The sequence below is a fragment of the Grammomys surdaster genome, unplaced genomic scaffold, assembly GCF_004785775.1.
Source record: "Grammomys surdaster isolate TR1022 unplaced genomic scaffold, NIH_TR_1.0 174, whole genome shotgun sequence".
NCBI lineage: Eukaryota > Metazoa > Chordata > Mammalia > Rodentia > Muridae > Grammomys > Grammomys surdaster.
Window position 1 is genome coordinate 4,727,818 of NW_021604622.1, and position 13,530 is coordinate 4,741,347.

Consider the following 13,530-nt stretch of genomic DNA (forward strand, 5'->3'; position numbering starts at 1 on the left):
TGGTGCTTGTGGAGGTCAGAGTACAGCTTAACAAGAGGCTGGTTCTTTTCTCTTTGGAGGCAGGAGGATGGCTGCCTCATTTGGATGTGAATTCAAATCATTAGGTTTGATGGCAAGTATCTCTACCTGTGAGCCATCTTGCCTGTCCTAAAGCTGGAGTGTTATACTGTCCTTTGTGTTCACCATGAAATACAGCCCATATGTCACATTACGGCAACTGTAAGTACTTCCTGGGTAGTAGGATGACTATGGATGTTTTAAATAGGAAGCTACTATTTAAACTGATGCTGTTCCAGTAGGTTTTTCCTTAGTCATGGTTCTGATCTTTATGGTATTAATACTATCGAATTGATTCTGCTTATTTTCAGTTTGAGACTTAAAAGATTTTAGTCATGGCTCGTCAGTTAGCATTAGCACTAAATTGGTATCAAGGAAAGGAAATTGGCACCTGCAATCTCCTGTTATATAACTTAGATTAAACATAATGAGGACTAAATAAAGATAGATGTGGCGGGTGTTCTGAGTGTCCTGATTACCCTCAGGGCATCCATGAGTCAGATAATCACCCCATTTGTGCCTTACGTACAAATACGTACTAATGTTCTGTCAAGAGCAAACCCCAACACAGTAAATGTAATACAGCCGAAATTTGTATAATTTCTACTCAAGTTGCACCCAGAATACAGAGGTGGACTTTTATTTGATCATGTGAAAAGGCTTTACTGAGTGGATACTTTGCAGATTTTGAGCTGCATACAGAAGCTCGCAGGTCAGTGGCAGTTACTGCCACAGACATTTCCAGAACCACTCACTGGAAGTTTCTTCCATAGCTAGCACATTTTCTAATTTACTTTTTTGGTAGGTTAGATTTAAAAAAAAAATACGGATTTTTAACCTTACCAAGGATTAAAAAAAAATGATACTTTTAGTAGAAGCTGTGTACCTTAATTGTTGAGCCCTTCCCAGACTAGTGTTGGTATGAAGTAATTCCTGGGGTGCTGGGCAGGGCTGGGCTTCAGGCTGTAGAGCCTGGTCAGCCACAAGAAGGCACACAGCACTCGGGCCTCCTGGAGTGTCTGCTGTGCTGCTCAGGGGCCATGAGTCCTAAGTACATTTTCAACTTCAAATACTTTTAGATTTGTTGGGATTATTTAGCTAATGTCCTTACTGCAACTTTAGGAACATACATATAAAATTCTAACTGTACTTCCACAGATAAGGCATATTATTAGACACTCAGTCTTAACTGTTTTCTTTTAATGTGGTACTGTGCTAAACTGTGACTTTTAACTCTCCTGTATAGTTGTCCTTTTCTATCTTCTTCCTTTTTCTTTGAAGAGACAACGATCTTTGGTACCCAGGCCCGCCTCAAATTACTCTTGGGTTTAAGTCATCCTCCTACCTTCAGGCAGCTGGGACTGAACACATGTGTGCTGCTGTGCCTGACTTGTCATTCTAAGTTCAAATCAACAGTCTCACATGGCTTTGCTTTATCATAGTGTACACCTGTGGCCTCATCCTTGGACCTGACCTAGAATGAATATTTTTCCTTGATCACAAATCTGTCCCAAGCCTGTTTCTCTTCTTAGTGTAATTCATGAAAGCTCATTGTGGTCCTCATTATGCAGCCTTTACTTACTGTTCTATGAAAAGAAGGCACAGTCTGTTCTTGATTCTAACTTTATTACTACATCTTTCTAGCAAAACAACTAAAACCATCTCCTTAAACTTTCTCCCTATAATTATTTAAATTCTATAAAGTCATTATTAATTCATCTAAACAGCATTAATTCATGAAAATTCATCTTCATGTTGATCTGCAGGAAATTTGCCCAACAGAATGGGCTGATGCCCAGGAGTCATTAGGCTATGCAATAGTGGCAGGAAAGGCACATGGGCAGTGAGAAGCAGTCCTGGGATGGAGTCTCCCGGGCTGTGCCCCTCCAGAATGCACCCACTGCAGCCATCTCCAGGAAACTCATTTGCTTGCTGTAGCCTTTCCTAGATGGCTTCTGTCAGGAACTTGACAACAGTTTTGAGTTTGTCTTGCTGCTTCATTCCTACTTTGTAGTATTTATTTTTCTTGTTTTCCCAGTTGTACCTGTTTCTTCTCTGTTGTGGGTGATGGATGCCTTTTGTGGGTTAATAATTGAACCTAATGGTCATTTATTCCTTAGGCTTTTTATGGTAGAGTATGTAATATGCGTTCCCAAGAGATGCCCACCACGTGCTTTCAGTCGGAAACAGCCTGCTCCTCAGATGTGCTTCTCAGATGTGAGCGTTCTCTATTAAATCTGCTGTTCTTCCCTTCTAGTAACAAACGAATATAACGAGTCATTGCTCTACAGTCCAGAAGAACCAAAAATACTTTTCAGTATTCGAGAGCCAATAGCAAATAGAGTTTTCTCAAGCAGCCGACAGCGTTGTTTCTCCTCAAAGTAAGCAGCCTTAGTCACATCTTTCATTCCAGAAATACATTTAAAAGAGAAACAGAAAACAGAAACAAACAAGCAAAACCATCCTTTCCTTTGTGAGTCCTTAAGACAAGTGTATTTTTTCTCCTGCTAGGGAATAAAATTGCAACCTTTGCTTTATTCGAGTGAAAGTTAATTTGGATTTGCAAATCTAAGCTTATTTGTGTAGATTTGGGTTTCACCCCCAGAAACCTCATTTTGTTTATATATGTATATGTGTATGTATATGTGTATACACACACACATGCATATATACGCACACATGTATATATAATCTTAGCTAAAAGATTTTTATTTCTAGGCATTTTGGCTAAAGGCTACTCAGCTTACATATAAAAATTCTAGCAAATCTGTAAAAGGCAGCCAGTACATTAGAAAAAGAAAGCCGAAGAGATTTGGTTTCGCAAAGCATATTTAATAAACATCTAAAAAAATGCTTAACCTTATTCATTCTTGGAATGAAAATATCCCCAAACTGTATGACAGAAGCAGAGTTCAAGATTGGACAGTGATGGATAGTGGTCTGCTTGAGAAGGAGGGGTGGGAATAGCTGAGAGAAAGCACTGGCACTGTGTTCATTGAGCTGTATGTTAGAGACTTTTACTCTTCTCTGCTTACATTACGTAATCCTTAAGAAAAACGATACCGGAGAATGCACTCAGCTCAGCACTTAATCCTTGTAATGGAATAACACTGAAGTGTGAATGGGTCTACCTTGAATTTTAAACTTGAGATGTAGATCGTGTGTCCGTATTGTTTACAGTCACTGATTGCCCAAACAGGGAGCAGCTAACTTGCATAATCAAGGCCAAACAAGCTGCTAGCTATGTTAGAATTTACTTCGGGTTAAGAGCCTGATATCTAATGAGTCGTCTTCTTCCACTTAGAGTGTGTGTTCGTTCTCGATGTTGGGATGCCTGCATGGTTGTGGATGGAGGAACATCTTTTGAGTTTAACGATGGAGCCATTGCTTCCATGATGATCAATAAAGAAGATGAGCTTCGAACTGTGATTCTAGAACAGTGAAGGGCTTCCTCAGACGACGGATTTGATCACTAGAGACATTTTTCCCTGCAGATACAGATGACCAGCCATAGACCAACCTTGTTATGGCTCTTAATGATGGGCTACCCCTAGAGTCAAGGTGACACAATGGGACGCATGTGCTCGCCTGCTGATTCTGACAGACAAGAGCTGTTCACCATGAGAGACAGACGGACGGACTAAATGGACTAGAATTATGTGAAAGCTTCTGTATTACTTACAGTTGGTAACCAAGAGCGTTGATACTCTTTAGAGAGGCAGGTTAAATAAAGGAGTAAGTGTTTAGAATTTGAAATTTAACTGTAAAGTGTTGTTTTCTTCCTAACTTTGTGGAACTGGCCACATGTATTATTTGATTAGTGCATTATTTTTCTAGTACCTAAAAGTAAAGATTTTTTAAAAATTTTGATGATGGAGAATTTTGATAAATCCTGATGATCACTTAACTGAAGTTAGTAAATGTGTTTTATATAGCAAAGAATTTTCTAATTCTAGGAAACAGTGATGAAAATCACTACTGACGGAAAAAAGCGGGATCGTTTTTAAGATTATTTGTAGACAAATTCTGACTTGTTTTGGGTATGTCAACAGTGCTAGATGAAACACATCTATGGGACAAATCATGAAGCTTTGTAATTGTTCAGGCAAGTAACGGAGTCCAAGAGCTCCTCTCCCGGTTTTGAATTTCTCTTATGAAATCAAGGATTAGAAGGATAGTCAATGGTTGTTCTGATAGAAGTTCAGTAAAACGTTCAAACCCTTCCTTTAGTACTGGGGTAGACTCTTTAGTAAACACAGAAGACCGAAGACATCGTTTTGGAATTGCCTTAAGCTAGTATTGTAATTTTCATTTACTGTATTCTAAAATTTAAACAATGGGATGAATCATCAGAGCCCGCCACCTTCAAGTATGCAAACTGCTTTTATTTTTGGAGGAGACCATTTTAATTCTTGATTTCGTTTCCACAAAAAAGCTCCCATTGCTAAATAATGGGTGGTATTTTCATGCCAGTTTTTTCAGATTTGTGTATTTTCACTTGTTGGTGAAATTGCTTTTTTTTATTGACAAAATGTTTATTGAAGACTCATTCTGTGCCATCTATCAAATGTTATAGATATATGTCTACATCATGTTCTAGATATCAATATGTTGCATAGACATTGAAATAGACTATTTATGGAACTTGGGCCTAGTGAGCTCAGAAGTCAGAAACTAAAGCTAGGATGTATGATCAGATCAAATGCTCTTAGCTTTGCCAAACTCAACACGCTGCTCTCAATAAAAAATAATGAATTGTCACTGTGTGAGTTAATTTAGATCTGGGTTTGTTTAGAACACTTTCCTGACTATCTGTAGAAGGAAGGAAGTTAGTGTTTTTGCTGAGCCAACTCTAATTTCTACTTTAACTTTTTAAAAAAAGGATATATTTACAATATCTCTTTATATGAAAGGGAAAATCTACACTATAGAATTTCCCCTAAAAGGCTTAAAATATCTTGTTAGGAAAAAAAATGCCACTATCATCCTTAATATATCTAGATCTGGTTGTTCATGATTTACCACAGATCTATTTATATGTACCATTAACTGGTAACTAGCTGTGTGGAATTGTTCTTAAGCTACCTTTGGGAAAATATTAAAATTACTTACTATGCTCCGCCTACAATCTAACTTCAGGCAGGGATTTAATTGTAATAGACTAATAGCAAAGGATGTTGGAATATCAAAAATGTCTTTAAATGGGTTAACCTTTAATGATCACTTTATGCAAATAAAATTAAACCATTGTCTGTCCATTTTTACTTTGTTTTTTTATTTCCTAAATTCTTCTGAAATCACTACATAAAAACCCACGTTTTCCCCTTGAATACAGTTTCATGTCTTTATCCCCACAGGCATGTACTCTGTGTACTGTAGACGTGGTTCACTGCCATCATGTAATAGGATGATAATCTGAGTCTGCCTATTCAGAGGTCAGAATGCTTAATTCAAAAATGTATTTTTCACATAACTTAGTTCAATATTTTTTGATGTTCTATTATGTTTAATATTCTTGAACGGATAGCTTTTGTGTAACAAAACAATTTCATTTTTATGCAAGTAGAATAACAAATAATTAAAATATATTCATTTGAGCTAAAGTGTCAGGTAAAAAATGAAGGGTACAGAGGCTGGGGAGATGGCTCAAGCATTTAAGACTCTTACTACATAAAGATATGAGTTCAAATCCCCAGCAGCCATCTAAAAAGCTGACTGTGGTCACAGTTTGCCTGCATTAAGGAAGTGCAGCACCGGAGCTGGAGCGGGGCAGAGAAGAATTGCTAGAACTTGTAGGCTGCCAGTCTAGGTGCAGGTTCAGAATGAAACAGCAAGACACGTCCTCCTGAGGAACCCACACACAAGTGCGCAAACTCCTCACTCACTTAACTCTTCACACACAAACAGAATGATAAAAAGTACTTGGAGGACACTTAACTGCTGAGCTATGAAAACAATATAAATTTAGAATTAAATCACGAGGCGCTCTTACCGCTGTGTTTATCTATGTCTGTATACTTAAGGGCATTAAAAAACGTCACAGGGATAATGACTAATGCTATGACATAAGATAAGTAAATACACTGCCAAACTGTAATCCTAACCATCTGGGGGTTAAGGGGAAAACTGAGAGCTAAAAGCCTGCTTCGGCTCTACGGTAAGACCCTATCTCAAAAGATTAAGTCTCCAAAAGGATACTTGATTTATGTTCTCTAACGCAGTTACTTTATGAGGGATTAGAGGGCATAAGTCAACAAGAAGGATATTTTGTTCTTCAAGGAAGGTGGACTTTAAGGCATTTTAAGTCATACCATTTATTAGATAAGGAGCCAAAGAGGACCCCCCATTTTCTGGCCTCTGCAGGTAGACAGACAGACAGACACACACCCGCACCCACACCCACACCCACACCCACTGAATGCAGCAGGTTGACCTTTAAGGGGGGACCGATCAACACTGGGAATGGTGATACAAGCCTGTGATCCCAGCAAGCACCTGGCAGGCAGAGAGAGCCTGAGGATCCCAAGTTCAAAGCCAGCTGAGGCTACACAGCCATCTTGAAGCCATTGTGAGATACACAATGAGGTCTTATTTCAGAAAACAGAGAAAAGCACACAATGAAACACTTTTGGAGATAGCTCTTCAACCCCTTTCTGACATTCAGTGCTTATAATTAATGCCAAATCTCTCTCCTTTATATACACTGGAGTACTTATGAAATTACAAGTCTGCGTTTTGTTTTAAACTTATCTTTGTATGAGTGAATGGATGAAGTCAGAGTAGTATGTCTGGCCAGGATTGTTGAAACGGATGATGAGGCCCAATGTATATACTTTACATTTTCCATCATTGAAAATGAAATGAGGACTGTAATGGTACTGTTAAAAAGCAATCAGTAAGCCTGGGGACTGTCAGCCTGGTGTTAACATGAAAGGTTCAAATGGAGTGAACTATTGGTAGCTCAGGCATGAGCTCTTCAAACTGTCTAGAGCATGGGAAACAATCCAGGCTGATACAGTGTTACATCACATCAGCCAGTGGAATTCAAACATTTCATAAGTGTTCCTGAGAGCACATGAAGGCCAGCAGGCCCGCAACGCTGTTCAGATGCATTGTGAACTCACTTTAAGTACAAGGGGACAGGTAGCACTTGTGGCTGAAATCTTTACCTGACCCAAATGACAACCCAAAATGGATGCTTTCTAAATGTAAGGGCTGCAGAAAAGGATACACAAAGTAGCTCAAGTTCTTGTTCTTATAAAAATGTACTTTATTTTAAAATCGGTCTATAAAAGTAGAAATCACATACAAAAATACAGATTACTGCGACATGTATTACTGCGACATGTTGGCAAAAATAGCTCACAGCTGGACTTGTGTAAGGAAGAACAGATACTGTAGGTCTGAGGGTGCCTGGAGGCCAGAGTCCAACCAGAGTCTGCCGTCAGCCCATCATGAATGTGTAAACAATAGTTTCAAGTAGTAGTTAGCATTCTTTTAACTACTAGGGACTTGAAGGATGACCATTCTTGTGTGACACTTAAAATGTTCTTTAGGTCTGAGCAGATGAAGGCACCTCACGTTGTTAACTAAAAGGTTTTGAAGAAGAGGGTAATAGAAATGGATTGTAGCTCTGAAATGCTCGAATAAAAGAGGTTACTGCCTTAATTTTTTTTTTCTTTTCGTTTTCTAAGAAACACAATTTGATCCTTTTGCTTCTTGTGTATCAAGTGCTAAAAAAAAAAGCACATCTGTTTTCAAAAGGTTTAATGCCCAGTGATTCTTAAACACTCAGCTGAAGTGTAAGCCAGGCCGCCTGCTCTGAAGCTGCACACGTGCACGCTTCCCCGTGTAGATTTCCGATGGACAGAAATCAGTTCTACCTAACAACTTTAGGTCCAGTAACCTAACGGGCAGTTTCAAGCAATTACTGTAATAAGATCATTTAAAAGAATTTCAAGTCCTTGATTTCAGAGTAATATAAAAATAACTGCAGTACTAAAGGAACGATCAGCCTACCCGATCCGCTCGGATTTCCATCCGACTTTTCAGAATGCTGACTAGAATAATATCACATTCCTAAAACAAAGCAAGTAATTTTTAAAAAGCTAAACAACCCACATATATTGTAACATACAGCGATTATAAAGTTTAAAAAGCACACAAGTAGATTTCCTTACCTAATTTAAGATTCTGGAAACAGCATAGTTCCTAAAAACATTAAAGGATACTTCATATTAACCTGGTTTTAGCAAAAAGCCTTTGAGGTTTCAAATCCTGCACCAATCCTATCCTCCTGCTCTGGCTGTGTGTCTTTCTGTGTCTTTTTTTTTTCTCATTTAGAGTTAAGGCACACCATGCAGAACGGTGCTTCTGTTACCCTAACCTCATACCTGCACAAAGTTGAACTGTGTTATTCCCAGAAAAGAGCACCTCAAATGCTACCAGCCTCAGCTGCTTCCGTCCAGCTCACCATCCATATAGCTTATTCTTCAAAGTCAAGTTTTATAAAATACTGAATAATTAAATAGATAAAAAGTTATGACAAACACCATGAAGATTGTTAGCCAGGGGTAATTTTTAAAACTTGATCCTAAATAGACTTAATCAGAAGGACACTTGGAAGAGTTGGCTCAAATTTTTGCTTTAAAAAAAGCATTTTGAAATAGTAGGCTCACCTAAAATTTCCAAAGACCTAACACTTAGGCCCTGAGGGCACAGCACTGACAGAATCGTCTCTGTATTTTTGAAAAAGTAACACTTCAGTGGCTGTTCCTCACAAATGGTTCCCTAACACGCATGTAAAGTGAAGGCTAAGGCAAAACCAATAGCATAACCAAGGTATCCAGCAAGTGGCTCTGCTGTCTGTGTTCCTCCTTCCAGGGGAAGAGGAGACACTGCCCTGCAGTAAGCACTTCATAAACAACTGGGCTTTTGCAGAGTCAGTCGGCACTTGATACCCCAAATCTCCGGGTTCTTCTTGTTGTCCATAGTTGGCCTTGCAATGGAGGTGAAATAGGCGCAATTAATCTGCAGACGAGGAAGGGCTTCTCTCAGTAGCTGAAGGGTACCGTCTGGCACGATTCCAAAAACTTGTAGTGTTTTTAGTGTGGGGATTTCTCCAAGTTCACTGGAAAGGAAGAGCAAATTCCAGGAGGTATGGCAATTGTCAAGACTAGTTATTATAGCCCACTGTTTATCATTTATAATCAGTCTACAAAATGCAGCCTAAAGACAATCCTTAAGAAATGATTTATGGAACTAACCCAGGGAAGGGAAAGCCAGGAAAGAAAACAGCCTGGCCTGCATGGGTACGGAAACCAAGCCTGAGGGTTTCATTCAGTGTGGCTCCTGGGAACTATGCAGTTTTATTAGTTTTTCTTTTTCTAATTGAATTGAATTTGCCTCCTTTCTCCATTCTTAGTCCACACGGATCTCTGGAAGGCCACTGTGATATGAGCTAGCAAGCCAGAAATGGTAAAAGCAAATGTTTCACTGTGATGTCAACTGGAACCACCCCAAGACACATGTGATTTAAGAATCTGGACATGATCTTTATTTGAACTATGCTCTCTCAACAGAGGACACCGACAGCACTGATGACAGTTTAGCAATGGCTCACCAAGGCTCTACTACACTGAAACCCACCAGTGACTTCCTTAGGCTCTTCTTTACTTGTGATTATATAGGCGACACATAAAAAATAGGATACCAATTTATAGCAGGCAGTGACCTTCTTTCCTACATGTTTTCCCTGTTACTGATAGGACAGACTTTTTTGTATCCATTTCATGCTACCCTATATACAGTTGTGTTATCAGTGAGATCTGAGAGTCACACAAAAGTGACCCTGATTATCTAAAGAAGACGCTTTCTGGTTTTTGGTGCTGATCTTTTTTTTTTTTTTAAACAGGTCTGTATGCTCAGCTTTATCTCTCTGGTCTGTGTTTGCTCTTGGTTGGGACACAGTGCAAAGTCTCAGGACAGGGAACATTTATTCTGGAAATTCAGCACACACACACACACACACACACACACACACACCCCGCCTCCCAGAGATCAGTGAGCACAGCGGTGACCTTTAATGTTGTCACAGTCAATATGTATTCAAACAAAGCAGGTTTTTATTGTCACTTGGCTGCCAACGGCTGAGCCTTCCAGCATACTCCATACAGTGTCCAAGACATCCTCCTGAAGGCTGCCAGTCCATGCCACTCACCTGCCCCAGAACCATTGATGCCCCCGGAATGGTTGAAACCAGAGGGTTTGTTTGATCTGAGGCCCATCTGTGCTGAGGCTCTATGGGTCATTTCATTATACCTCTAAATCTATGAATGGTACAGGCAAGGACCACATTGTTTAGTTCTTGTGGCAGAAGACAAGATGCAGAATAAGTTGGCCAATAAAAGCACCATCTAAAAACGTGTTTGCTTATAAGGGGCAGCAAGGTCAGGAGGTCACAAGAGATCAAAAGGGAAGTCAAGAGGAACATATTGCATCTTTTATCTTTGAACTTCTGGAATGTAGAGACAAATATAAAGCACAGCCGTGTGCTGTGGATGAGGTCACGCCCATCACCACTCAAGAGGCGAGCAATCCCTAGCACAACTCCTGTGTGACATCTGCGCATCTGAGAACCCAGGTTCTGGGATACCCAGGCAGCCAAGCTGTGAGTCATCTGCAATGGATAATCTTTAAAAGAAGCAACTCGGTGGGAGTAAGGAAAAGACAACAAGCTCCAGCAGATGGCAGAGGGAGCTTTCGTGCAGCAGCTCTAGGAGAGCTGGAGGGGAAGCGTCACACGATGCTCCTGGCCTTCCGTGTGACCGGGAGCTGCAGGAGACAGGACGAGACCCCCATCACAAAAATTCATCACTGCCTCTTGTGTGCATTGGCCACAAGGCCGAAAAACAGTCACGGGCATGTGACTTTACAACGGGAGAGGAAAGGGAACTGTTTACAGGACGTTCTTTAACTTGTGTAAAATAATAAGATAAGGGCTCTTAGTTCAAGTTTAATAAAAAGGCATTCATCATACAAGAGGCTGAGGCTGAACCGTAGACCAGCCTGGGGAGAAATACTGAGACTTGATCTCAAAAACAGTAAAAAAGACACTTAGAAACATCAAGGTTTGCTCCTTCCCTCGTCTGCATAATTCTGCTTTGTTTTATATAACCCAACATGCCTTATCTAATGAATCTCTTATCTAATGAATTCCAAATCTCTTAATTTCAAATCAGTTTTCTCTCCAACTTGGGTTTATCACGGAATGAGAAATAGGGAATACTTAATAAGAAAAATTCAGTGGGAGGTAGCACCAACTAAGGATAAAAGTAAATACAGCAGGGGTGGGTTTGCATCGGTGGGGAACTTGAAGGTTTCTGAAATATTTCAGAACACTATCAAAGACTCACATTTTACTTTCCCACTTCTGAGATAAGCCACCGGCTATTTTTCAGTGTGTCTCGGGCTGCTGTGTGGACACACTTTGTGTCACACTGGTATGTCTACTAAGACCTTCAAATGTGTTAGTTGTCTGAAAGACTCACCTTAGGTATGGCACTAATGAAGTCATCTTAAAGAATCATTAGAATTTACATGATGCTCAGAGAACCTTGCAATGTTCAAGGATAGCATCGTACTGTTCTCATTCGATTCTGCTGCTCTGACCGGAAACCAAAGCCCTGGATGGCCTTATGTCTTCAAAGGTCAGATTCTGACAAGCAATAACTCCCTCAGCTCCCCTAGGCTGAGCCTCATGCTCTTCACTGATCATGTGGGGACAACTGTGCAGGTAAGCCGTGCCCCCACTGAAAACAAGCGATTAAAATGTCAAGAATCCCAGCTTTCTTTCCTCTACTAGAAAGCAAGCAAGCATTTAAGTACTGTGTAGCTTCTTTTCACAGTGAAGGAACAAACCCAAGATTCACAGATTCACTTGAGTAAAGAAACCAGAAGAGAATAATCTCCCTCCTGGGGAGGGGAGGAGTCTGACTGGCAAGAGTGGATGATGGAGATACTTCGTGCAGATACTAGGAGATCCTAGGAGTGCTGGGTGCGGGGGATTTTTATCAGAGTTCCATGCATATGAATTTGATCTGCAACATTTGCATCCTTTTTAGGTAGTGTTTTTCTAAACAAGATACTAGCTAAGGCTCATGAGACTAGGTAAAATGATTGATTTAGTCACATAATTACCAGACTTCCCGGTTTTACTCAATTCTTTATAGATAATTTATTACTGAAACTGATCTAATTATTCATTTGAGGAATAAATAATCTGTTTTCAAATTCAACATTTTTAGGTAGGCAGAATTGCATTCTGATAGCATTCTGATAGCAAGATAAATAGTGCCGCAGTCTCCACCAAGCCATGTGACCTTTCTGCAGTACAAAGAAGGGTACCTGGGAAAGTGCAAGGTTCTAATCCCTTGTGGTTTTCAAGGAAACCGCTATACATTTGTATTTGGTGTAAGGAAGACTTTGGAATAAAGTAAGCAATGTCTGGAAGATTCTTAATTTTATGGACCTACATAATATGCCCTCTGTTCAGATAGCATCAGATAGACCAGTTTTCATCTGCCAGCCCTTCACCTTCTCTGACCATCCGGGTACCCACTGTTAGATTATAGGAATTCCCTGTGATCTTTAAGAATGACTGGGAGATGTCTCCCACTCATATTGGGTCTGACTTCTGTGCTCTCAGTGGGTGCCTCAGAGGTAAAAGCTTCTTTTTCTAAGTCCTTCCCAGACACTAGGATAGCATTCTAACACTGTGATGCCGACAGCATCTGTTAATAAGCTCAGTCAATTCAGGACTACCAGACGTTTTAAGCAAACATTCTGTGAACTATTTCGATATTCTTCCTAGGCATTTTGTGGCAAATTAATATCAATGTTCATGTTCTGAACATGTATTCATCTATCTAAAGATGGATTCTACTACCGAGTTTTGGTCTCTGCTTAAATGCAAAACATACTTACAGTAGAGTCTCAGGTATTATGTCATAGCACCGGCTGAGCGAGAGGTGTTGGAGGTAGTTGAGTTGAAAAAATTCTGGAAAGCAGTCATTCTTTAGCATGATACTGTCACTGCAACCGGAAGGAAGAAGGATTCAGAACCACGATGACCGAGTGTGCTACTGCTTAACCCCTTCTTCTGATCCTTCCCTCACTTAACAACCAACGCACTCCAAAGTTTGATCAAAAACAGTACCTTAAGTCGAGGCGGACAAGGTTGGGGCATCGTTTAATTATGGTACAAAGATCTAGAAAAACCAAACAGATGTCATGGTCACAGTCACTGTTAAACAAGGGAGTAGGAAAGGGCATGCGGGGTGTCTGAGGCAAGGCAGGTAGAAGTTTGACATTACACAGGACTGTCCCCACATAGAAGTTTCCTGCAGAGAAAGTCCAGGAGAGCACCTGGGAATCTGTTGTAAATGTTAAAGGAACTGTGGGAAAACCCTGGAT

The 13,530-nt window shown here is 40.1% G+C and overlaps 2 protein-coding genes across 4 annotated transcripts in view; one reads left to right on the forward strand and one right to left on the reverse strand.

Annotated features, from left to right (window-relative positions):
- Nadk2 (NAD kinase 2, mitochondrial) overlaps nt 1-5,317 on the forward strand; it is a 38,765-nt gene extending 33,448 nt beyond the window's left edge. For all 3 annotated transcript variants that reach the window (XM_028767609.1, XM_028767607.1, XM_028767610.1), the window contains 2 exons: nt 2,315-2,438; nt 3,362-5,317. In XM_028767609.1, the coding sequence (XP_028623442.1) occupies nt 2,315-2,438; nt 3,362-3,500 (263 nt within the window). In that variant the 3' untranslated portion in view covers nt 3,501-5,317. The remainder of the gene's footprint in view (nt 1-2,314; nt 2,439-3,361) is intronic.
- Nucleotides 5,318-7,303: 1,986 nt separating this feature from the next.
- The window catches only part of Skp2 (S-phase kinase associated protein 2), a 29,137-nt gene continuing 22,910 nt past the window's right edge, over nt 7,304-13,530 (reverse strand). Inside the window, exons 8-10 of the mRNA XM_028767592.1 lie at nt 13,274-13,325; nt 13,042-13,149; nt 7,304-9,187 (exon numbers count right to left, since the gene is read on the reverse strand). Coding sequence (XP_028623425.1) covers nt 8,974-9,187; nt 13,042-13,149; nt 13,274-13,325 — 374 coding nt within the window. The 3' untranslated portion in view covers nt 7,304-8,973. The remainder of the gene's footprint in view (nt 9,188-13,041; nt 13,150-13,273; nt 13,326-13,530) is intronic.